Source organism: Anolis sagrei, chromosome Y (genome assembly GCF_037176765.1).
Source record: "Anolis sagrei isolate rAnoSag1 chromosome Y, rAnoSag1.mat, whole genome shotgun sequence".
NCBI lineage: Eukaryota > Metazoa > Chordata > Lepidosauria > Squamata > Dactyloidae > Anolis > Anolis sagrei.
This window is the reverse complement of record NC_090035.1, coordinates 33,964,793-33,990,852: the sequence shown is the minus strand read 5'-3', so window position 1 is coordinate 33,990,852 and position 26,060 is coordinate 33,964,793. Positions and strand designations below refer to the sequence as shown.

Here is a 26,060-nt window from a genome sequence, read left to right as displayed (position 1 = left end):
TCTCACAACAGCCCGTCATAGGAATATTTAAAGTTAAAGTGAAAATTGAAAGTGCAATGACCCAGGACTGTTTATGGACAACGACTCTGTCTTCGTGTGATATGCAATGTTATTTTATGTGATGTTTAATGTTTTATCGGGAGGGTCAATTTTGATGTTTTATACTGTTTTTATTGATGGCACTGAATTGTTTCCCACACTGTGAACTGCCCTGGTTCCCCTTTGGGGTTGAGAAGGATGGTATACAAATACCACAAATAAATAAATATTTCTTAGACACACTCTCTCACCTGAAACTCAAGGTCACTGCCCACCAAACCCATCCAGTATTTTCTGTTGATCATGGGAGTTCCATGTGCCAAGCTTGGTTCAATTCCATGGTTGGTGGAGTTCAGAATGCTCTTTGATTGTAACTGAACTATATAAATCCCTGAAACTACAACTCCCAAATGACAAAATCAAGCCCCAGCCCAACCCCGCCAGTATCAAATTGGGCGTTTCAAGTATTTGTGCCAAATTTGGTTCAATGATTGTAAATGCAGCCTGTGTATCAGATATTTGCATTATGATTCATAACAGTAGCAAAATTACAGTTATGAAGTAGCAATAAAAATATTGTTATGGTTGGGGGTCACCACAACATGAGGAACTGTATTAAACGGTTGCTGTATTACGAAGGTTGAAAAACACTGGCATAGACCCTCTCACTATAATATCTCAAGCAAGAAAGGTGCAGACCTGTGACTCCAGTAATGCCACTTTTCTTTGCGTAAGTTGTACCATGTGTTTTGGTGTATGTATTTTATAATGGTGTGTTTTGCCATATGTATTTTTGTGTATGTATTTTATGTTGATATGTTTTGACTATTGCACCCTGCCTCAAGCCATAAAGAGAGGTGGGTTATTATTATTACTTTATTTATACCCCACCTTTCTCCCCATGGGGACTCAAGGTGGCTAACTATTATGATGATAATGATGATCACATGGTTTCTTATTCTATGGTAAAGAAGTCAGTGGGTTTCCAAAGCTAGCAAAACAAATTTGGTATCAAAATTGGGAGACTTTTTTGAGAGGATTTGGGAGGAGTACAGAGAAAAGGAGCATTCCTGTTCTAAGAGCAATTGTTTGATTGAATAAGATCTGTGATTATAGATATCACCATGAGATCTCTCTGGCAGCTGATCCCTGAGTTGACTCAACAGGGATCTTGTGGCAGAAGAGCTGCAAGTCTGAAAGACTGACTTATATCATAGTTTCTGTGGAAACTGACAATCTTCTTACCTTGGCTGTTTTGGTTACAGGCCCAGAGCACGGACAACATTGATACAACAGGCAAGGGTCAAGTGCGCTCTTTGGGGAATGCAACTAGTAACGTCAAAGGGAAGCCAATGAAGAGGTAAAATGGGAGAAGGGGTGGGCAAGCCCTAAAGCTGTGTGGCATGAAGTTTCCATCCTGAGGACTCACATTTGACATAGCTGTGGGATTCTGGAAGCCCAGAGAAAAACATTTCCGACCTTTGCAAAAATTGTGAAGCATTATTATAGATGTGGGAGCTCCTGGTGGCGCAGCGGGTTAAACTGCTGAGCTACTGAACTTGCTGACTGAAAGGTCAATGGTTTGAATCTGGTGAGTGGGGTGAGCTCCTGCTGTCAGCTCCAGCTTTTGCCAGCCTAGCAGTTCGAAAACATGCAAATGTGAGTAGATCAATAGGTACTGCTCTGTCGGGAAGGTAACAGCACTCCATGCAGTCATGCTGGGCCCATGGCCTTGGAGGCATCTATGCACAACACCAGCTCTTCAGCTTAGAAATAGAGATGAGCACACATCCCCCTCCCAAGAGTTGGATATTAGACAATGTCAAGAGGAAACCTTTACTAATTGTAGGTGTGACACTAGCATGCACACATACTTATTTTTTTGTTAGAAAAGATTTTACTAGCTCATATTCTGCCTATCAGGTGCTTCTTAAATAAGGACTGGTTGGGTTGATTTTGTCCAGCTGGGATTTCTAATGACATGGAGACTGTGCTTATGGTATTGTTGCTGGACTGAAATGATGTGAAAGAGAATATGGCTGTTCAGTTCTTTTTGGTTTTGTTCATTCTCTTCTAGATTAGAGCTTCTTAAACTTTTTCAACACATTGATAATTTTTTTAATCCAAGAAATGTTTATGTGTTTTCATAGAATCATAGAATAGAATCATAGAATCATAGAATCAAAGAGTTGGAAGAGACCTCATGGGCCATCCAGTCCAACCCCCTGCCAAGAAGCAGGAATATTGCATTCAAATCACCCCTGACAAATGGCCATATTAAGGAGGAGAGGAGAGACAGAGAGAAAGGAAGGCAGAGATGTCATAGTACTTTTAAAACAAAGTTTGTTTTTATTTCAATTTTCAATGTGAGAGGGTATATCAAAACTTTTATAGAACTTTTACACAAAGAATCACATTAGGCATACAGATATATGGATTCTATGTAACTACATTGGATTCACAAACAACTTACAGTTACATTGGTGAACAAACAATGGAAGGGGTTATATTTTCACTTAAAAATTCACTTACACATAAACATTCATCCATCATATTCTGTCTCCCTCCTTGGAGAAGACCTGTTAGACAAGACCCTGCTTCCCTGCAGCCTGCCAACGCATAATTCCAAAACTTCTAAAACACTAAAATGCCAAGGATCAGATTCCTGATTTCCATATAACAGAATCTGACTCCTTGCAAACGTATCATGACTCCAAAATGCACTTCTTCCTCTTCCCTTGAGAAAGAAGCCCAAAGTGTACAGAATCCTGCTTTCCCATAGCAGATCTGACACTCTCCATGGTACACTATGTCTCTCTTTCCCATGTAGCAGAGCATAGTGGGTAAGCCAGACTCCTCCAATCTGCCACACTTGAGAATTATTACATTGAGTCTTTTGTAGGAATATTCTGCTGATGTAGTAAATAATTGTTCTGTTTGAAATACTCTTAAGTCTTCACCTTCTGACAGATGTCGATCAAACGAACCATTGTGTTCTGGCTTTGACTTGAAAGAGCATTGTCTTTGACTAATGTAAACAGAGATCATTTCCTTTGGAGTTAATCCAGTTTCTGCTCAGCAAATGTTGACAGATGTAAAAAGATGTAAACATTTATCTTATCACTGTCACAGTTCTTATCACAGTTTACTATGGCAGGTCAACCATTTCAGTTCTCATTAGCAACTTTTAATTACAGTCCAGCAAGCAGGCAGTTGTTTTCCAGGCCTTAATATTCAGAAGTATTAAATCTCATTCATTTACTTTCCATTCAATTCCATTCCTCCTCACACATATTAAATCCACATTTATCAAATCTGCACATTATATTTCTTGTGACAGAGAGACACTTGCACACGCAAGAGAGAAGGGAAAGCAGGGAACAATACAGGAGAGAGAGAAAGAAAGAAAGAAAGAAAGAAGGGAAGCAGAGAGGTGGTGTTTGAGAGAAATGGGAAAGCAAGGAGATGCAAGCACAAGAGAGAAAGGAAGGAGACCTCAGTATGCAGTTATGGCGATCCAATTTGAGGTCTTGACCCAAAGCTGTGTCCTAGACAACCTAGTCCAATTGAGTAAGAGAAAGCACTGTCTAGAAGCAGCAACAAACATAGGCAAGAAGCAGGATGAGGGTGAAGTATTCCCTTGTTAAAACTGGTATGAAAGTGTGGCACTTGAGTAAAGTGAGGGATGTGCAATAAAGAAGACTTCTGAGAGCTTACAAGCAATGTCTTCCCAGGCTCTAACCTCCACATGTTGTTGGACTAAAATTCCAGAACGTCTAACCACCGTTCCATGATGGCTGGGCTAGTGGATGTCATTTGAGCTGAACACCATCTGAGGAATTATTCTGGGAACCACAAGCCTACAGGATTAAAATGGAACAAGAAGCTTTTAGAACAGAATGGTACTGTTCTGGTACAGCTGTACCAGGAGCTATAATTTTGTTTGCTTTGCACTGAATGGTTGTTTGCAGTCCTAAGTTTCAGAGACTCTGCAGATAGGCAGCTTCTTTTGGTTGCAGTTATAGGGCAAGCCACCAGTCCATCATCGTTGAGTTTGGTCCCACCCCTTGCTCAGGGCAATTGGGAAGGGAAGGGGGCCATTTTTCAGTTAGTCTCAGGTAGGAAGTCAATGTAAAGGACATGTACAGACTTTCTGCTGTACAAAGGCTTCAACCCTTAAGACTTCCCAGGGGAGAACAGTCTTAAGAGCATCTAAAGATTCCCAAAGGTTCCAGGGAAACAGTCGTACAGCCCTGAAGAATTTTGGGGGGAATAACAGCTTTAAACACCAAGAACTCCAGCTAAGTAACTACAGGCCTACTGGTATGTCCACTCGGTTTTGAGATGCAGTTCAGCCTGGTAATGGATCCACATCAGTCAGGTCTTGGTTCACAGCCTAGGAGGAGCTAGAAAGGGATTTTCCTTGGAAGTAAAGCAAAGAAACAATTAGAAGCCACCAGTTGTTTGAAACCTGGAAGCATTTGTTTAATCTTTGAAGACAAAAGAAGTTTCTGTTTAATTGTTCATCAATAAAAGACTTTGTTGTATTTAAGCTCAAGCCTTCTAAAGACTTTAATGAGAGAAAATTCTCTAAGGGCTTCTCTTCGGGGGCCCCGGCTTCCCGTTGGGCTAAAGTTGCACGTCCTGTTTTAAAAGCATAGCAGCAGACGTGACTCAGCATCTGGATCGTCCATCTCCAGAAGCACCTCCTCATCAATGACAGCTTTATACGCCAAGGAAGCAAGGCATCTCGAACTGCAAGAAAAAAATACTTGAAACCGAAGCTGAGGCAGCAGCTGCGGATCTAGGCCTGGACTTCAAGTGGGCTTAAATAGAGTTAGAGACAAAGCAGGCCAAGTTAGAGGCGAAGTTGAAGTTGTTGTGCATCCAACAGGACGCAGCTCAGAAAAGGGTCCATGCCAAGATCCTGGCAAAGGCAGTGCAAGGAGAGCTGTTTCAAGAAAACATCAATCTTTTGCCAACACCACCAACCACACCTCTTCTGCTAGCCCACATTAGTTTCCAAGACAGCAAACTGGTGCAGGCGGACAGTGACATCGTGCCACGCAGGCAGGTCAAGCAATTCAGGGCCAGGAGCCCACAGCCACCGATTCAGGTACCAAGGCCCAGCATGGAAATTAGGGTCTCGCCTATACCTGAGGCCACAGGTGTTCCTTTGAATGGACCTTCTAGGTTCCAGAAGATGCAATGCCTTTACCCCTGATTGAACACCTGTTTCTTCAGACACCTCAGTCACAGCTTGAGTCTCTGTTTAGGAACCCGAAGAAGGATTTGAGGGACAAAGGTGTGGAGAAATTCTCTGACTGGCCAGAAGACTTCCTACTTTGGAAAAAGACTTTTCAGCGTGCCATACAGAATTTAAGGCTCACTTCTGGGGAGCAACTGACTCTTTTGGTCGCCTGGCTTGGTCCAGTATCAGCTAAGCAGGTGAGAAGGATTTTCTCAGCTCTCATCGACCAACCAGACAGAGCCTTGGACACTGCATGGACGAGGCTTGATCAGCGCTATGGGTCCAGCACCCAAATTGAAGCCTCGCTGATGGACAGACTTCATAAGTTCCCAGTGCTCAAACCTAAGGACTTTAAACAGCTTTGAGACCTGTCAGACTTATTAATTGAGCTCCAGTCAGCCCAGGGAAACCCTCAGCTTCCAGGGTTTGCCTGCCTGGACCCAAACTGCCATCACTCAGAAGCTGCCGTATTCCTTACAAGAAGAGTGGGGCAGAGAAGTCTTCAGATTCAAGCAGGCCAATCATCAGGTCTACCCACCGTTCACCTATCTTGTGGATTTCATTACAAATCCCGCCATGCAACTCAACAACCCTCAGATGGGATTTCCAACTCTTTATGGGACTCCAAGGACGGACAGGCCCATCAAAGATCCTAAGAAACCTGCAAAGGACAGTGGCACCAAGAGAAACATTGCTGTCAAGTCCACGGAGACCAACTCATCTCCAGCTAACGCCAAGATGACGCCCAAGGATGTTTTGTGCCCACTGCTTGTGAAGCCTCACAGTTTGACTGACTGCAGGGAGTTTGCCAAGAAGCCTCACGCAGACAAGGTCGAGATCCTCAAGAAGTCCAGGATCTGCTTCAGGTGCTGCGGCGCAACTCCTCACCAGTCAAAGTCATGCAAAGAAAAGGTAAAGTGCGAGGTGTGCCAATCTGAAAAGCATTGCTCGGCCATGCATGACAAGGATTTCGTGCCCTCCAAGGTCAAGAGCGGAGCCACCAGTCAACGCTCCCCAGAAGTACATTCAGAAGTTTCAGCGGGACCTTCATCGGGCACTGAAGCACCCTCTGTGGCTAGCACAAAGTTGTGCGGCAGCCTAAAGAAGACTAGGATTTGCCCCCCCCCCCCCCAATCTGTTTGGCAGAGGTCTCTCCTGCCAGCAAGCAATGGATGAAGAAGACGGTTCTGTGGCCACCCCTGACTTCTTCAGAAAATTCTTAAGGGGCAGGCAAAGATTATTGACTATTGTATTTCTACTTGTACGGGCAAGCAAAGAAGACAGGGCCGTGTTGCATCTGGATTTATCATTTCGTCATGTGGCAAAGACATTCTTTTTGAGTTACCTGACCTTATTGAGTGTGCGTCCAACCCACACAATAAGGACCAGATTGCTACCAGAGAGATGATGCAAGCGCATCCTCACTTGAAAGGACTATAGGACCTCATTCCACCCTTTGAGCTGGGCATTGACATAGTCCTGCTCATCAGATCCAACTGCCCCAGCTTGAGCATCTGAGCTGAGAAGAGAGGTCCTCCAGATGCACCTTTGGCACAGAAGACTCCTTTAGGATGGACCATACAGGGACCTGTATGTGTTGACAGAATGCATCCTCCATCTTCTCTGTGTCCAGATCAGCCAAAGACCCTTAGCTGTGGCAAAGTCACCCTCATGCAAAGTTGTCTCAGCCACATTTCTGTTTGCTGCCAAGGAGTTTCATCTGAGTTCTCATCCATCTTCTACGTATCCCGGGACGACGAGAACACAGTACTCTCCCGAGATGAGCAAGCATTCCTGAACATCATGAACTCCAAGGTCACTCTCAGCAAGAAAGGGAATTGGATCGCCCCTTTGCCCTTCAAAGCAGACCGGCCTACCCTGCCTCCCAACAGACAGGTAGCAGAGAAGAGACTGCAGTCTTTGAGATGCAAGATGCAGCATGATCCCAAGACTAAGCAGCAAATCGTTCAGTTTATGGACGATATGTTTACAGCATGGTATGCTGAGCCATCCAGCCCTAGCTAAGACAAAGAAGAGTCTTGGTTTCTTCCTTTCCATAAGGCCACTCACCCACAGAAGCCGGAAAAGGTGCGCATTGTGTTTGATGTCAGTGCCAAATGCAAGGACATCTCATTGAATGACGTACTCCTGAAGAGACCAGACCTTCTGAACAGCCTCATTGGAGTCATACTTAGGTTCAGGGAATCCAAGTATGCTGTCATCGCTGACATCTTCAAAATGTTTTATGCATTCCTGGTCACACCGGAGCATAGAAAGTTTTTAAAGTTTTTATGGTTTGAAGACATCCAGGCTCTGGCGGGTTTAAAGGCCTTCCAGATGCGGGTCCATGTGTTTGGAAACATGCCATCTCCTGTGGTGGCCAATTATTGTCTATGGAAGACTGCTGAAAGATTTGGACATTCCTTTGACAATCAGGTCACCCAAGTTATCAACCAGAACTTTTATGTAGATGACTTGCTTGCGTCGTTTGACACCACACAGTCTGCAGTTAATACAGTAAAGGATGTCTAATCCTTGTTGAAAAAGGCCAATGTCAGGCTGCACAAGATTAACTCTAACAGCACCGACATTTTAAGAGCCTTCCCAACTGAAGATCTGATACAAGACAATGTATTGGAGGTGTTCCAGAACGTGAGCTGCCAATCCAGCTTAGGCCTGCTCAGGGACACCCGTCTGGACCTCTTGTCAGTCAGGGCCACAAAGTTCACCTGCGTGAACACCAAGAGACAGATGTTATAGGCAGTTAATGGTGTTTTCGACCCATTGGGAATGGCTGCCCCTGTCAAGATAACAGCCAAGCTCCTCTTCCGAGAGGTCATTCAAAGCAAACTGGACTGGGATCAGGATCTTCCTCAGTCCATCAAGAACTCTTGTACCACTTGGGCCGCCCAGGCTCAAGATCTACACCAGTTGAGCATCCCGCGCCAACTCACGGCCAGGAGCCCTCTGCAAGGCTCGCACACCGAATTCCATGTCTTTTGCGACACCTCGGAGAAAGCTATTGCAGCTGTGGCTTATGCCAGACAAAAAGACTCTAGATCTTGTATTTTAGGATTTTTCATGGCCAAGGCCAAGATTGCTCCCTCTAACGCCACTATCCCTAGTCTAAAACTGTGTGCAGCTGTGCTAGCCATTCAAATAGCTCAAATAATCAAGGGAGAAACTGGGCATTTCTTTTCTGACACTTTCTTTCATACTGACAGTATGATAGTGTTGGGTAATTTGAGAAACACCACCAAAAGATTTAAAGTTTATGTAAATAACAGAATCAACGTTATTTTGGCAAGCTCCACTCCGGATCAGTGGCATCATGGGCCACTGATGACAACCCTGCAGATATTGCTAGTCGAGGCGCTTCTGCACACAAGACTTTTAAGTTCCACCTGGCTGTCTGGACCAGAGTGCCTAGCCAACCCTGACTTTCCAAAGGTTTTTTTCATTTACAGAGGAGCCGGACCTTCCTGAGGTTCAATCCTGCAAAGCAACAACTTTAAAGCCCAGCAAGCTATTTGGAGTTTTGGACTCATCAATCTTTGATCGTTTTTCTAGCTGGCCCATGCTGAAGGTCATGGTGGCCAGACTCTTTCATTTAGCTGTGCACAAGAAGGGAGGCAACCCCCAAGGCCAAGAAGGCTGAAAATTTGATTTTCAGGTCTGTCCAGAGGGACATATTTAAAGAAGAGGTCGACTGCCTTTAAAGGGGAGCCAGTCTCCCTGAAGACAGCTGTATTAAGTTGTTGAACCCCTTTCTAGACTTTCAGAGAGTCCTTAGAGTGGGTGGGAGATTAAACAGATCTAAGTTTTCTGACTGCGTCAAAAACCCCGTCATCATCACTAAAGGCCATCTAGCTACCTTGTTGGTTCGCTATTCTCACAGCAAGGTGCAGCATCAGGGCAGGGCCCTTACAGAGAGGGCACTGAGAAATCAAGGTTTCTAGTTAGTCAGTGGCAGAAGGCTAGTTAGTAGTGTCATTTACAAATGTGTTACATGCAGGAGGCTAAGAGCCAGTTGCCAAAGCCAAATCATGTCAGAGTTACCCCCAGATAGGATCCAGATTGACCTTCCTTTCACCCATATTGGTATTGATGTGTTTGGTCTGTGGGAGGTGGTTACTAGGAGAACTCGCGGGTGCCCTGTTAACAAAAGATGGGCAGTCATCTTCACCTGTTTAGTTATATGAGCCATTCACATCGAGGTGATTGAGTGTATGGATACTTCCGCCTTTTTGAATGCTTTAAAGAGATTTATCCCCATCAGTGGACCTATTAGGATGATCAGATCTGATTGTGGTACAAATTTTGTTGGGGCAACCAAAGAATTAGACTGTATTGTTAAGTTTGCCAAGGGCCCCAGTGTCGGCAATTATTTGAAGGCAGAAAAGGTTACATGGCTATTTAATATACCGCATGCGTCTCACATGGAGTGTGTGTGTGTGTGGGAACGTATGATTGGTTTGTGTAGAAAGATTTTGAATGCTATGTTTTTGGAGTGTAAGAATTTGACCCATGATGTTTTGATTACTTTGATGGCAGAGGTGACAGCCATTGTAAATAGCCGCCCATTGGTGCCCATCACCTCAGACTCAGACATTCCACAGCTTCTCACTCCTGCTTCCATTCTGACCCAAAAGAGTTCTGAATGGCTGGAAATTATGTATCCTGTCCCTGAAGGATCTTACAAAGCACTTTGGAAACAAACTCAAATTCTTGCTAATCAGTTTTGGAGATGCTGGAAGGCAGAGTACCTAGCTCAACTTCAGAGTTGCAGGAAGTGGAAAGACTCCAAACCCAACATCCAAGTTGGAGACATTGTTTTGCTTAAAGACAAATCCTTATCTCATTTCAAGTGGCTTTTGGCCAAAGTTGTAGAGACCTTGCCAAGTCCGGACGGATTGGTAAGGATGGTGAAGCTAAAAGTGTGCCAAAATGGCAATGTTTCTGTTTTACACAGACCTATTTGTGATATTGTATTGTTGATTAGATAGATAACTGTTTTGTCACCAAATCGGATTTGGTAATTTTATAGTGTAGATTTCTCATCATTGAGAAATCTAGGCCAGGAGTGTTCTGGTACAGCTGTTTCTGTTTAATTGTTCATCAATAAAAGACTTTTTTGTATTTAAGCTCAAGCCTTCTAAAGACTGTTTAATGGGGGAAAATTCTCTAAGGGCTTCTCTTCAGGCCCCCTGGCTTCCCATTGGGCTAAAGTTGCACGTCCTGTTTTAAAAGCACTTCGTTTCAAGCCCAGCGGTGACAGAACAGGTACCGCTGGTTGCCTTGAGTGCTATGGAGAATGAGAGGTTGTTTTCCAGCATTTTGTTTACAAGCTAATATTTGTTTTCCAAGTGTTAGGTTTCCAGACTTAGAACTGATATGCATGACAACATTTCCCTTCTTTTGCCCTCCAGGCTTTCCATTACATGGGGCCACTTCCCCAAGCTGACCGAGTGTGCCCATTTCCACCATGAGGCTGTGGACTTTGGACATATCCAGGTGTGTTTCCCCTATTGACGTTTTGAAGCATATTGAAATGTAGGAGCTGTTTGCTGTGGATACCCTGATCCTTGTGACCAGTATTTGTGTGGCACTTATTTCATGTCTCTGTGTGTGCTTGTATATTAGAGAGTACAGGTTCTTGACAGCTGCAGAAGGAACTAAAATCTCCTTTCCCTCTGCAGTTGCAGATTGCTCCTGAGCAGAATGAGAACCTCAGTGATTTAGAGGAGGGAGACCAGCTGTTTCCTGTTCAAGTCACTTGTCAGGTAAACAAGACTGGGAGAGAGAAAAGTTGGCTGACAAAACCTGCTGCATTTGTTCGTTTAAGTTGGATTGGCACCTTAAACGAACAGATTAAATGAACAGATTAAATGAAAAGATATATTAACTAGCAAGCAGTAGCTGCTAATCAAAACACTGTTTAGTAATAAAATTAAATTGCTTGGGATCCCTATAGATGTTGTGCCTGGGCAAAACCTATAGGTGCAATCTTTACAGACACATTTAGGGTGCTTCCAGACACCACCAAATCATGGTTTTTAGTCAGAAGCAAAAAATCCCGGGACCTGAGAAGAGGTCCACATACAAACCTGTTGGTCCTGGGATTTCTGCCTCCATCTTCCACACTTACTCTTTGTCCTGGGATTCTAGGATTCTATCTATGAGAGCTGTTTAGCAGTGGAACTCTCTGCCCCAGAGTGTGGTGGAGGCTCCTTCTTTGGAGGCTTTTAAACAGAGGCTGGATGGCCATCTGTCGGGGGTGCTTTGAATGTGATTTTCCTGCTTCTTGGCAGGAGGTTGGACTGGATGGCCCATGAGGTCTCTTCCAATTCTATGATTCTATGATTTTGCAACCCTCAAGATGGCCAGCACAGGAATCTGTTGGAAATTCTGCCATACAGCCCAAAAATCTCATAACAACCCAGTGATTCCGGTCATGAAAGCCTTTGACAACACATTGAGCCATAATAGTTAAATCACAATGGTATGGTTGTCTAATATGGATGTATCCAGTGTTTCTCTCTTTTCCCATAGGACAAGAATTGCCAGGTGCATCACAGCTATGAGGAATTTAACAATTTGGATGCTCACCTGCATTGCTGCATCTTTGATAAGCGCTTTTCTCAGCTTCCTGAATTGCCATCCATCAGCCATGTGCGGGCTCACCCTGAGGTAACTATGTGAGGCTGTTTTGAGGTATGCGTTTATGTAGAGCAAATTCTCTTGCAAGAAGGTACACTTCCAGTCCCTTTCAATCTTTTTTCAATGGTTCTGTTAACTGGGAACAGACCTGGATATTATATCTATAGAATGGGGAGTGTAACATTCATCATATAGAACAGTGGTTCCCAACCTTCCTAATGCTGCGACCCCTCATGTTGTAGTGACCCCCAACCATAACATTATTTTCATTGCTACTTCATAACTATAGTTTTGCTACTGGTCTACTGGTATATCTGATATACAGGATGTATTTTAATTCACTGGACCAAATTTGGCACAAACACCCAATATGCCCAAATTTGAATACTGGTGGAGTTGGAGCGGGGGGGGGGGGGGGGGGGTTGATTTTGCCATTTGGGAGTTGTAGTTGTTGGGATTTATATTTCACTTAAAATCAAAGAGCACCAAGGATGGAATTGAACTAAACTTTACACAGACCTCCCATGACTAACAGTAAATACTGGAATGGTTTGGTGGGCATTGACCTTGGCTTTGGGAGTTGTAGTTCACTTACATCTAGAGAGCACTGTGGACTCAAACAATGATGGATCTGGACCAAACATGGCACGAATATTCAAGATACCCAAATATGAACACTGGTGAACTCCATTTAGGAGTTGTAGTTGCTGGGATTTATAGTTCACCTACAATCAAAGAGCATTCCGAACTCCACCAACGATAGAATTGGGCCAAACTTCCCATACAGAACCTCCATGACCAACAGAAAATACTGTGTTTTCTGATGGTCTTTGTGACCCCTCTAACACTCCCTCGTGACCCCCAAGGGGTCCCAACCCCCAGGTTGAGAAATGCTGATATAGAAGTAAGTTTTTGCCTACTGCAAAGGATATATGTTTTTTCTCTCTAGATTCTGGTGCCCATGCTCTCACAATATCTGGAAAAGCTTTCGGACCTTGTGGACAGCAACATCAACTGTGGTCCAGTGCTCACTTGGATGGAGGTGAGAACCAGGAGAGATGAGGCAGCCACATCTCCTTTCTACTGCAGAGAATCCTAAGAAACACCCATACAGTATTAGAGGGCTCTATCCAATTCATATGAAGCTCTTCCTCATTCTCTTTTAGATTGATAACCATGGCAATCGGCTTCTGGTGAATGAAGAAGCTTCCATCAATGTTCCTGCCATTGCAGCTGCTTATGTGGTTAAACGCTACACAGCGCAAGCACCTGATGAGCTATCCTTCGAAGTGAGTAATATCCAGGCGGACAACTTGTCAAACTGACCAGCCAAATCTACATTTCCTTAGTGACAAAACTGCCCTAACATCTCTTTTCTGCCTAAAGTTGTGTCTGCAGCTCAATGTGTTGTGTCTATCATTTGTTTGGCCTATGAGCTAGCTGGTAAGCAACCTCCTCAGAACAGCTTTTTGAGGTGTTCTCTCCATGATGTGTGTAAAGCAGCCTAGGTCTCTGATTTATATCTTACATTAAATACAGGATTCAAGGCCTCAGAGGGACACTGCCTTTGGGAGGGCTGTGCTGTTTTCATGTGTAGCATGACACCCATACATTATGTTTAGTAGCTTGTTATTCTCCCATTTGTGTAATATACAAAGACCACAAAGAAGGAGGACAGGTTGCTTACCTATATCTAGTTCTTTGAATGTGCATTGCTATGAGTTTTCCAGGCTGTATGGCCATGCTCCAGAAACATTCTCTCCTGACATTTTGCTCACATCTATGGCAGGCATCCTCAGAGGTTGTGTGGTATATTGAAAACTAGACAAGAAAGGTTTATTCATCTGTTGAACATCCAGGTGTGAGAAAAACTCTTGTCTGTTGGAGGCAAGTGTGACTGTTGCAATTAATCACCTTGATTACCATTGCAAAGCTTTGCAGCTTCAAGGCCTGGCTGCTTCCTGCCTGGGGGAATACTTTTTTGGGAGGTGTTAGCTGGCCCCGATTGTTCCTTGTCAGGAATTCCCCTTTTTTCAGAGTGTTGTGCTTGTTCATATGTTTTTACTATTTTTATCATTTGGTGGTGCATGTTTTATTGTTATGTCTATGCGGCATTGAATTTTGCAGGTGTTTGTAAGCTGCCTTGAATCCCTTGCCGGGTGAGAATGGCGGGGTAGAAATGAAGTAAATACGTAATTATTTTCTTTTGCTCAATCAAAGATGAAAGAACTGGAATAGCATGGTTGTTTAGAAAGTGACTTTAAAATAGTTATTTATTATTTACAAGCAGTTCCTGCCACGCATTGCTGTGGCCCAGTCTGGTGATCTGGAAAATAAAAGTAATGAGAAAGTGTTGGTTTCTAATGTAATTTCTTCATGCTTCTGAGTAAACTGCATTTCTTGTTATTTCTTTGTCGTTGTTGATGTGGAGTGTGTCTGGTTTGCCTACTCTGGAACATACAACATGTGATTGTCCTTCTTTAGGGGTCCCTTTCAAATCTGTGATACGATATCTCTGTGTGTGTGAACCATATCTATCTATCTATCTATCTATCTATCTATCTATCTATCTATCTATCTATGACTGGGTGGCTCTTTGTCAGGAGGACTTTGATTAAATGTAACTAATTTACGAGGCCATAAAAATCTCAAGCAAGCATTCAAATAATGAGGAAGTACTTCATCAGTGTCACAAATGGTAGGTGAAGGGACAGCTCCCCTGGTGGCCAGAATACTCTCAAATAAAGCTGGAATGTTAAATTGCCTCTGTTGTTGTTCATTCGTTCAGTCGTCTCCGACTCTTCGTGACCTCATGGACCAGCCCACGCCAGAGCTCCCTGTCGGCCGTTACCACCCCCAGCTCCCTCAAGGTCAGTCCGGTCACTTCAAGGATGCCATCCATCCATCTTGCCCTTGGTCGGCCCCTCTTCCTTTTGCCTTCCACTTTCCCCAGCATAATTGTCTTCTCTAGGCTTTCCTGTCTCCTCATGATGTGGCCAAAGTACTTCAACTTTGTCTCTAGTATCTTTCCCTCCAGTGAGCAGTCGGGCTTTATTTCCTGGAGGATGGACTGGTTGGATCTTCTCGAAGTCCAAGGCACTCTCAGAACTTTCCTCCAACACCACAGCTCAAAAGCATCGATCTTCCTTTGCTCAGCCTTCCCTAAGGTCCAGCTCTCACATCCGTAGGTGACTACAGGGAATACCATGGCTTTGACTAGGCGGATCTTTGTTGCCAGTCTGATGTCTCTACTCTTTACTATTTTATCAAGATTGGACATTGCTCTCCTCCCAAGAAGTAAGCGTCTTCTGATTTCCTGGCTACAGTCTGCATCTGCAGTAATCTTTGCACCTAGAAATACAAAGTCTGTCACGGCCTCCACGGTTTCTCCCTCTATTTCCCAGTTGTCAATCATTCTTGTTGTCATAATCTTGGTTTTTTTGACGTTTAGCTGCAACCCGGCTTTTGCGCTTTCTTCTTTCACCTTGATTAGAAGGCTCCTCAGCTCCTCCTCGCTTTCGGCCATCAGAGTGGTGTCATCTGCATATCTGAGGTTGTTAATGTTTCTTCCAGCAATTTTCACCCCAGCTTTGCATTCATCAAGCCCCGCACATCGCATGATGTGTTCTGCATACAAGTTCAAAAGGTTGGGTGAGAGGTTGCAGCCTTGCCGTATGCCTTTCCCAATCTTGAACCAGTCTGTTGTTCCGTGGTCAGTTCTTACTGTTGCTACTGTTGCGCGGGAAACATGGATTTCAGGTTGGACATCACGGGCAAAGAGACATTGCAGCCAGGAAGTCTGGATGTATAGTTCAGTCCAAAAGATTCAAAACAGGAATTAGTGTAATAGAATAATAGAGTTGGAAGAGACCACTTACGCCATCTAGTCCTTGTACAAATTCCTCAGGAGAGAGACAAGGTGGCTTGGGATGCCCATCCCACTAAGAACTTGCCACAATTTATTATGATCCACACAGTCAAAGGCTTTAGAATAGTCAATGAAGCAGAAGTAGATGTTTTTCTGAAACTCCCTGCCTTTCTCCATTATCCAGCGGATATTGGCAATCTGGTCTCTGGTTCCTCTGCCTTTTCTAAACCCAGCTTGAACATCTGGCAACTCTCGCTCCATGTATTGCTGGAGTCTTCCTTGCAGAATCTTGAGCATTACCTTACTGGCATGAGAAATAAGGGCCACTGTACGGAAGTTGGAGCAGTCTTTCGCATTTCCCTTTTTTGGTATGGGGATATAAGTTGATTTTTTCCAGTCTGGTGGCCATTCTTGTGTTTTCAATATTTGCTGGCAAATGGCATGCATCACCTTGACAGCATCATCTTTTAAGATTTTAAACAGTTCAGCTGGGATCCCGTCGTCTCCTGCTGCCTTGTTGTTAGCAATGCTTCTTAAGGCCCATTCAACCTCACTCCTCAGGATGTCTGGTTCTAATTCATTCACCACACCGTCAAAACTATCCTCAATATTATTATCCTTCCTATACAGATCTTGCCTCTATGTCTGTCTATATAATGTTGTTTGTCTATGGCATTGAATGTTTGCCATGTATATGTACATTGTAATCTGCCCTGAGTCCCCTGCGGGGTGAGCAGGACGGAATATAAATACTGTAAATACATACATACATACATACATACATACATACAGTAGCACCCTAAATTGACAAATACTTCATGGAAAGTCAAATAACAAATACTAATAACAAAAACATTATTTCCCCAAGGACAAAATTGACCACACTTGCTATCTGCAATGTGTATACTTTACTTAAATGGCATCAGTGTATGATTGCATCGGCTCTTGCTGGAACACCACAAAAACAGAACTAATGTTACCAAAGAGTTGTATATATATGTGCAGGTACAGCTATACCAGGAGCTCCAATTTTGTTTGCTTTGCATTGAATGTTTGTTGTAGTCCTAAGTTTCAGGGACTCTGCAGATAGGTGGCTTCTTTTGACTGCAATCATAGGACAAGCCACCTGTCAATTATAGTTAGGTTCCCTGGTCCCACCCCCTTTTTTGGGTTTTGGAGGGAATAGGAGCCAATTTGGGTTCAGTCCACACAGAGAAGCTTTCCATGCAGGACATAATACTAAGAGCTCCTGTAGAAAGCTTCGTCTTCTATGGCTTGGCCGGGGAGATACAGCCCCACAGCTTGGCCGGAAGATATACAGCCTTACAGCTCCTTCGCTGAGGGACTTCAGTCAGCCATCACTGAAACCTGAACTCTTTCCCCCTGGAAGTCTACAAAGCTCTACTTGGTAAGGGTCACTTGCGGAAGCCAGAAGCATTTGGTACTGGGTGTAGGGGCTCCACGCCAACAGAGGCAAAAGACAGACTGCCCAGATTAGAAGTTAAGGATTTCCCCATTAGTTAATGTACAGTTTATGAAGATAGTGCCTGTTCCCTGTGGACAAGATTGAGAGAGAGCCAATAGACTGTTAAGAAAGCCTTAAAGTACCTGTTTGCTTTCATTAATAAAGAACTTTGTTGAACCTTTAAACAATCTAAATACTCTGTTTTAAGGAAATCCAAAGGCCTTTAATCTGAGGCAGTCCCGTTGTCCCCGTTGGGCACACAGAATTTATGTCCTGTCTACAGCCTTATGCACAGGTCCAGCGACAGCACAATATACATACTTCGTTTCTTTGTGCAAGATAGACTCTTCCCTTGTATCTGGTTGAGATTTCAATCCCCACAACTGATCTGCCTTGAGTCGCCTTCAGGTTGAGAAAGGCGGGATAGAAATACCATAAATAAATAAATAAATAAATAATAAAACATAGTACAAGCTGGCAATTGAACCAGTCTTTTTTCACAGTTTACTGAAGCACACCCCATAATTATAGAAATAGCTCAAAATTAGGGATGGATGAGATTTTCCATGATAATTCATTTATTTACCGTATTTATCTTCCGTCTTTCTCAGCCTGAAGGCGACTCAAGGCGGTTTACAGTTGGCACAATTCGATGGCCCCAACCACATATAATACAATTAAAAAGCATTTAGCATATAATATTGAAAACCATGCAAAACCAATAAAAACAAAAATCTCAGTGTCTCCTGACTGAAATCATTTACCAGTCGCATCGTCCAATTATTCTGTAATTTAGATTTGCCTGTTACACTGCATTTGCAAATGCTTGCTCGAAAAGCCAGGTTTTTACTTTTTTGCGAAATGTTAGGAGGGAGTGGGCCGATCTAATATCCCTAGGAAAGGCGTTCCATAGCCAAGGGGCCACCACTGAGAAGGCCCTGTCTCTCGTTCCCACCAAATGTATCTGCGAAGAAGGCAGGACCGAGAGCAGGATGGTTCATAAGCAGTCCTAGATGGTTCATAATTTACAATAATTGGACCTGTAGCTGGTGAGATGCCCTCTATGTTCCAGCTATCACTGCTCTGGCCTCAGGAGGAGAGAAGAGCAGCCAACAATTGAGGAGACCTAAGGCTCTCCCAACTATGGCTCTCTTTTTCTAGTGTGTCCTGTCCTATTTAGATTGTAACCAAGTGGACAGGGAGCTGTCAAATGACTGATTTGTAAGGTGCCTTGCCTGGAGGGCAGACATAGATACTATATTTACTTGAGTCTGATGCATCATTGAATCTAATACGCACCTCAGTTTTTAGAACCCTGAAACAAAACAAAAAACGGATTTACTGCTGAATGTAATGCGCAGCCACAAATAGTGCATCTCTGTGATTTGGCCGTTACAGTTATTGCATGCTTGGAATTCCTTATTTAAAAATAAAAGTGTTAGAACACTAAAACGTTAGCAAGGGAAAAGAAAACCTTGGATGCATCTGCGTTAATTGTCTTGGTTCACTGGAGCTGTAGTAATAATATCCCGGCCTGTGTAATATTTGAGCTTTAATGCATACCCTGCATTCCTTATTTTTGTGCACTGACACATTTTTCTGCTCTCTTTGGCACAGGTTGGAGACATCATCTCTGTGATTGATATGCCCCTCAAGGAGGACAGGAGTTGGTGGCGCGGGAAACATGGATTTCAGGTTGGACATCACGGGCAAAGAGACATTGCAGCCAGGAAGTCTGGATGTATAGTTCAGTCCAAAAGATTCAAAACAGGAATTAGTGTAATAGAATAATAGAGTTGGAAGAGACCACTTACGCCATCTAGTCTAACCCCCTGCCACGCAGGAAGAGGACAATCAAAGCACTCCCAATAGATCCTGGAAAATATGGGAGAGTTGGTCCCATAACGTAGTTGTGAGTGTAGGTGTGCATGTAGCATATTGCCTGCTCCTGACATAAATAAATAAAAGGGGTCCCCGAAAGCTACACAGTGTTCCCTCAGTTATCGCGGGGGTTCAGTTCCAGGACCATCCGTGATAAGTGAAAATCCGTGAAGTAGGGATGCCATAATAATTTTATGCATTATTTTATATACTATTTTCTTACCCGTGCTTCCTTACCCACCTCTCGGCCCATCCCAAGGGTGCCTATCTGCCTCCCTGGACTCCTCAAAGCCTCTGAAGCCACTCAGGCAGCACCGGGCCAGGGAGGCAGGCCTTCCCTGCTGCGCCTCCGGCCGCTGCACTTCCAGGGTCTGTGGAAGCCAGGGCGGCAGGCCTTCATCACTGTGTCTCAGGCCACTGCACTTCCGGGGTCACTCGCCTCCACTGGACATAAATATTTAATATTTAATATTTTTATTAATATTTTCAAAAACCTGCAAAACAGCGAGTCCATTAAAAGTGAACTGTGAAGTAGCAAGGGAACACTGTAAGTGCTTATATGGTAGATGTCATCAATTTTATAGAGGGATTTAGTAAAAATATCTTGCTGTCTTTATATTCAGTCATTTTCCTAATCTTTTAATGGAAGCTAAAATGTTTCAGGCTGCTTTTAACACTTGATATTTGGTGGCGAAGTGGGTTAAACCTCTGAGCTGCTAAACTTGCTGACCAAAAGATCGGCAGTTTGAATCTGTGGAGTGGGGTGAGCTCCCACTGTTAGCCCCAGCACCTGCCAACCAAGCAGTTTGGAAACATGCAAATATGAGTAGATCAATAGGTACCGCTCCGGCGGGAAAGTAACGACACTCCATGCAGTCATGCCGGCCACATGACCTTGGAGACTTCTACGGACAATGCCGGCTCTTTGGCTTAGAAATTGAGATGAGCATCACCTCTCAAAGTTGGACATGACTAGACTTGTTATGGGAAACCTTTTACCTTATTTGTAAAAGTGTTTAAAATTTAAAAAAACTCACAGCAGCGTAATTTTTAAATATACACCCATTTTTCTCTTAAGGAGTTTATTTTGAAGATAATATGTTAAAACTGGTAAAAATTTTGTAGCTCAACTCAACAGTGTGGAAACATAATAGAAGTTCTGTTATTGTCAATTTTAAAAAATGACAATAGAAATATTTTTTAAAAAAGTTTTTAAAATGGTGCATTCAAGTGAATTGCTCTTTCCCCACCGATGGGTGCAAATGGAATGCAACATTATGCAAATATATCTAATATATCCAGGTATGAAAAGTCTGTGGCACTTTTCAGAGCTTGACAAAGATAATTTTAGATATTGGGTCAACCTGTTAGAGGATTATGGGTGTCAGAACTTTTCCAAGCTCTGACAGGTCCCAGCCCCATTATACTTCTTAGAACAGTGGTTCTCAATCTGTGGATCCCCAAATCATTTGGTCTTCAACTCCCAGAAATCCTAACTGCTGGTAAACTGACTGGGATTTCTTGGAGTTGTAGGCTAAAACATCTGGGGAGCCACTGTCTAAGAAGCTAGTGGTGTTGTTGTTCATTCGTTCAGTTGCTTCCGACTCTTTGTAACCAGTCCACGCCAGAGCTCCCTGTTGGTCAGCTAGTGTAGTAAACACATATTCAGTTTTCATTGTGTTTACAATTTTGAGTCTTCATAATTGGTAAATACATAATTGGTGTAGGCACAAATTTGCACAGGCAATGATGCCTATTTTCAGTGTTCTGGTTAATCCTCTGTTGTCTCGGGTTTCCAAGTGCTTTCAAAAAGTCAAATTTATTTTTCTTCCCTTCATTTTCTCCTTTCATTGCCTTTCACTTCAGTTGCTCAGGCGAAAGCGATGTGGTGCAGCTTCTCCTTGCTTATTGTTCTCTTTTTCCATCTTGACTATACACTAATGTTGCTTGGCCACATGTGAACCATTGGAGGGAATGGAGGACAGCTGGATTCCCTGCATCAGAAATGCTGCTAATTTTTCCTTGGAGTTCGCATGAACTGGAGCACCGTTTTTAGGGTGGATTACTGTAATGTGCTCTACGTGGGTCTGCCCTTGAAAACAGCTTGGAAATTCCAACTGATCCAACGAGCAGCAACCAGGATGTTAACTGGCGCTCCTTACAGAGAGAGGTCAACCCTCCTGTTCAAGGAGCTCCACTGGCTGCTGTTTATCTACCGAGCCCAATTTAAGGTGCAGGTGCTTACCTACAAAGCCCTGAATGGTTTGGGACCAGCCTACCTGCATGATCGCATCTCCGTCTATGAACCCACGTGCTCTCTTCATTCATCTGGAGAGGCCCTGCTCGTGATCCCACCTGTGTCGCAAGCGCGTTTGGTGGGGACACAAGACAGGGCCTTTTCCGTGGTGGCCCCCCGACTCTGGAACACCCTCCCCAAAGATCTTAATCAGGCCCCTACATTGGCAGTCTTCAGAAAGAACTTGAAGACCTGGCTGTTCCGATGTGCCTTCCCTGAATAGGAAACCTCCAATATCAAGTCCCATAAGCACTTTATTAAAGCTAAGACCGCCGCACACTGCACACTGCACTTGCCCACAAGCCTCATATTCTACCTGTCACATCAGCACTTTTAACTCTTGTACCCTTACTCTGGCCCGGCCCAGTTTTATTGTGTCTCAGTGGATTGTTCATTGCTTGTTGTTTAGATTGCTTTAATTGTTTTTAATTTGCTTAGGTTTGTATTGTTGTATTGTGTGTTGAGGCCTCGACCTTTGTAAGCAGCATCGAGTCCTTCGGGAGATACTAGCGGGATACAAATAAAGTTTAATAATAATAATAAAAATAATAATTGTTTTTAACACCCTCTGTCATTGTTTTGCAGTAAAGCATATTCAGCGTAGGAGTTGAATGGAACTTCATTTCTTCTGAATGTTACCATGCTTCTCTCTTTTCCAGGTGGGTTTCTTTCCCAGTGAATGTGTGGAGCTGTTCTCTGAGCGTCCCAGCCCAGGGCTCAAAACAGGTAAGACTTGCTTATGTAGAATTCAGGAAAAGATATTGACAAGCTGGTAAGTGTCCAGAGGAGGGCAACCAAAAAGATAAAAACTCAAGCCTCACGAGGAGCAGCTTAGGGAACTGGTATTTTTTTGTTTAGAGGAAGGTTAAGAGAGGACATGGTAGATATTTTTAAATATTTGAAAGAAGCAGAGTGAGCTCCCGCTGTTAGGCCCAGCTTCTGCCAACCTAGCAGTTTGAAAACATACAAATGTGAGTAGATCAATAGGTACGGCTCTGGCGGGAAGTTAACAGCGCTCTGTGAGTCATGCTGGCCATATGATCTTGGAGGCATCTACAGAAAATGCTGGCTCTTTAGCTTAGAAATGGAGATGAGCACCACTACCCAGAGTCAGAAACAACTCGACTTAATGTCAGGGGAAATCTTTACTTTCCTATGATATAATACTGCAAACCCCAAACTCTTATCACTTCACCATATAAGCATTCAATTTGCTATCAAAAGAAACCCTATAAAAACCTCCAGGAACCACAAAAAAGAATGTATTATGGGATCATGACTTGATTCAGAGCTGGGAAGGATATTATTTTATACTTTTTCTTATTTCATTCTGTGTCTGTCTCTGGTAGACGAAGAAGGGATGAGTGGCAGCATTCCCTACCCACCTGGTCTCCTCTCCCCATCTTCAGGTGAGATATGACTGCTTCTGATTTTGGTGGCTAAAGAGTCTACTGCTGTGTTCTGCAGTTGGGTGTATCTTCTGTGCAAGAATGGGAGATAATTTGATTTGGTCTGCATTTCAAAGTAAACTGACCAAATCTATGCATCATAGGCATCAGAATGCGGCCCTGCTTTTAACTAAATATTTTTGGAATGTTGTGATGCAGACCCTGGTTTATAAGTTATGCATCAATATATTGTGGGACATAACTTTCAAAATACATATATAGGCAGTCCCCAAGTTACAAACAAGATAGATTCTGAAGATTTGTTCTTAAACTTAATTTGTTTGTAAGTCAGAACAGGAACATAAAAAAAATAATCTCCAACCAAATATCTATCATCTATCTATCTTAGGCATGGGCGATCCAAAAAAAGGTTCTAACTGGGTTCAAAAGTAGGGTGATTCAATTCTAAAGTCACTTCCAATTTTTTTTGAAAAAAAATTCAAAATTTTCCAAAACCTCTGAAACTTTGGATGAGAGGGCCTTCTCTGTAGTGGCCCCCCGGCTCTGGAACTCACTCCCCAGAGATATTAGGCAAGCCCCCACACTGGCAATCTTCAGGAGGAATCTGAAAACCTGGTTATTCCAATGTGCCTTCAGTGATTGAACATAAGATACTCTCTGACTAAACTTTGCACAAAATGACCTCAGAAGCCCTTTATTTTATGGTTCGTGCAATCAAATCCTTCCTCATCCCCAGATCCTCCTCCCGATGTTTTACATTGTCCTATCTTAAAATTTTGTCCTTGAATTTGGCCCTGCCCAGTGAAATCTTTTGTGTTTTAATGTTGATTTTATATTGTTGTGTTGCTTATTATATTGGTTTTGCATTTTATGTATTTTAGTTTTTGGATTTGTTATGTTTTGTGTTATATTGTTGTGTACTGTACTGATGGGCATGGCCTCGTGTAAGCCGCACCGAGTCCCCGGGGTAAAAATAAAGCATTGTTGTTGTTGTTGTTGTTATTATTATTATTATTATTATTATTATCTATATCTTTGGATAGCATAGGGAAGGGTTGACAGAAAATAACATCCAAAAAAAGTGTGAAATTATGTGATCATACATGGTGTTATAATTGTATAATAGGATGGATACGGGGCAGAATGGGCTGACTGATTAAATATATTGGGATGGCACAGACAAGAGAGATAGGGATTGATTCTCCTCTCTTTCAGCATTAGACTGATTACATATCTTAGGCGATCCCTCGTTGGACGAGTAAGATGGTCTTCCATTATGGATTTCCTTGTGGGTCCGTATGTGGCTGTGGAGCCCTATTCTTGCTCTGCATCTTCTTCCGCAGTGGGGGCATTGGTTTCCAGGTGGAAGGCGGTCCTGGTCAGGGTTGGATTGATGCGCCTTCCTCCTGGCACGTTTCTCTCTTTCACCCTCCACTCGTGCCTCCTCAAATTCTGCAGCACTGCTGGTCACAGCTGTCCTCCAGCTGGAGCGCTGAAGGGCCAGGGCTTCCCAGTTCTCAGTGTCTATGCCAGAGTTTTTAAGGTTGGCTTTGAGCCCATCTTTAAATCTCTTTTCCTGTCCACCAACGTTCCGTTTTCCGTTCTTAAGTTCGGAGTAGAGCAACTGCTTTGGGAGACGGTGGTCAGGCATCCGGACAACGTGGCCGGCCCAGCGGAGTTGATGTTGGAGGACCATCGCTTCAATGCTGGTGGTCTTTGCTTCTTCCAGCACACTGACGTTTGTCCGCTTGTCTTCCCAGGAGATTTGCAGGATTTTCCGGAGGCAGCGCTGATGGAAACGTTCCAGAAGCTGCATGTGACGTCTGTAGACAGTCCACATCTCACAGGCATATAGCAGGGTTGGGAGGACAATAGCTTTATAAACAAGCACCTTGGTATCCCTACAGATGTCCCGGTCCTCAAACACTCTCTGCTTCATTCTGGAAAATGCTGCACTTGCAGAGCTCAGGCGGTGTTGTATTTCAGCGTCGATGTTGACTTTGGTAGAGAGGTGGCTGCCAAGGTAGCGGAAATGGTCCACATTTTCTAATGTGACACCATTAAGCTGTATTACTGGCATTGGAGAGAGATTGGCTGGCGACTGCTGGAACAGCACCTTGGTTTTCTCAATGTTCAGTGACAGGCCGAGCTTCTCATATGCTTCTGCGAAGGTGTTTAGAGTGGCTTGTAGATCTTCTTCTGAATGCGCACAGACGACATTGTCATCAGCATACTGGAGTTCTATAACAGCTGTTGTTGTAACCTTGGTTTTGGCTTTCAGTCTGCTGAGGTTGAATAGCTTGCCATCTGTCCGATAGATTATTTCCACTCCGGTGGGAAGCTTCCCATCAACAAGGTGAAGTATCATAGCGATGAAGATGGAGAATAGAGTTGGGGCAATAACACATCCCTGTTTGACACCTGATTCCACTTTAAATGGGTCACTTTGGGAGCCACTGCTGTCCAAGACTGTTGCCATCATGTCATCGTGGAAGAGCCGCAGGATGTTCACAAATTTGTTTGGGCACCCAATTTTGTGGAGGATGGTCCAGAGAGCGCTGCGATTCACTGTGTCGAATGCCTTTGCAAGGTCGATGAATGCCATGAACAGAGGTTGGTTTTGTTCTCTGCATTTTTCTTGGAGCTGTCTCGCAGTGAAGATCATGTCCACTGTTCCTCTGGAGGGGCGGAAGCCATTCTGGGATTCTGGGTGTCTTCTGAGAGGGGCAGAAGGCGGTTTGCAAGGATTCTTGCGAGGATTTTCCCAGCGGAGGTTAGAAGGGAGATACCTCGATAGTTTCCGCAGTCTGTTCTTTCCCCTTTTTTGAAGAGGGTGATGATGGTGGCGTCCTTGAAATCTGCTGGGATTTTCTCGGTCACCCACACTTTTTCTATGAGCTGGTGGAGTTGGTGTGTCAGCTCAGGTCCTCCCTCTTTAAAGATTTCAGCAGGGATCCCATCTGGTCCACTGGCTTTGTTATTCTTCTGTTGGCTGATGGCATTGCTGACTTCTTCCAAACTAGGCAGTGCTGCAAGCTCGTCCCTAGTTTGTTGATGCGGGATTTGTGAGAGGACCTCTTCGGCCACATTGGAGCTGCGGTTCAGGAGGCTGTGGTAGTGTTCTTTCCAACGTAGTGCAATTGAGTTTTGGTCCTTCAGGAGTTTGGTTCCATCTGATGAGCGTAGAGGCT

The 26,060-nt window shown here is 43.7% G+C and overlaps 2 protein-coding genes across 3 annotated transcripts in view; one reads left to right on the top strand and one right to left on the bottom strand.

Annotated features, from left to right (window-relative positions):
* The window catches only part of LOC137095548 (protein lin-37 homolog), a 387,598-nt gene that overhangs the window by 158,623 nt on the left and 202,915 nt on the right, over positions 1-26,060 (bottom strand). The window lies entirely within an intron of this gene.
* LOC137095375 (rho GTPase-activating protein 33-like) overlaps positions 1-26,060 on the top strand; it is an 84,282-nt gene that overhangs the window by 28,499 nt on the left and 29,723 nt on the right. Inside the window, 9 exon segments of the mRNA XM_067461978.1 lie at positions 1,305-1,399; positions 10,720-10,804; positions 10,990-11,073; positions 11,843-11,980; positions 12,900-12,992; positions 13,117-13,239; positions 18,901-18,978; positions 22,120-22,186; positions 22,810-22,869. Of these exon segments, the coding sequence (XP_067318079.1) occupies positions 1,305-1,399; positions 10,720-10,804; positions 10,990-11,073; positions 11,843-11,980; positions 12,900-12,992; positions 13,117-13,239; positions 18,901-18,978; positions 22,120-22,186; positions 22,810-22,869 (823 nt within the window).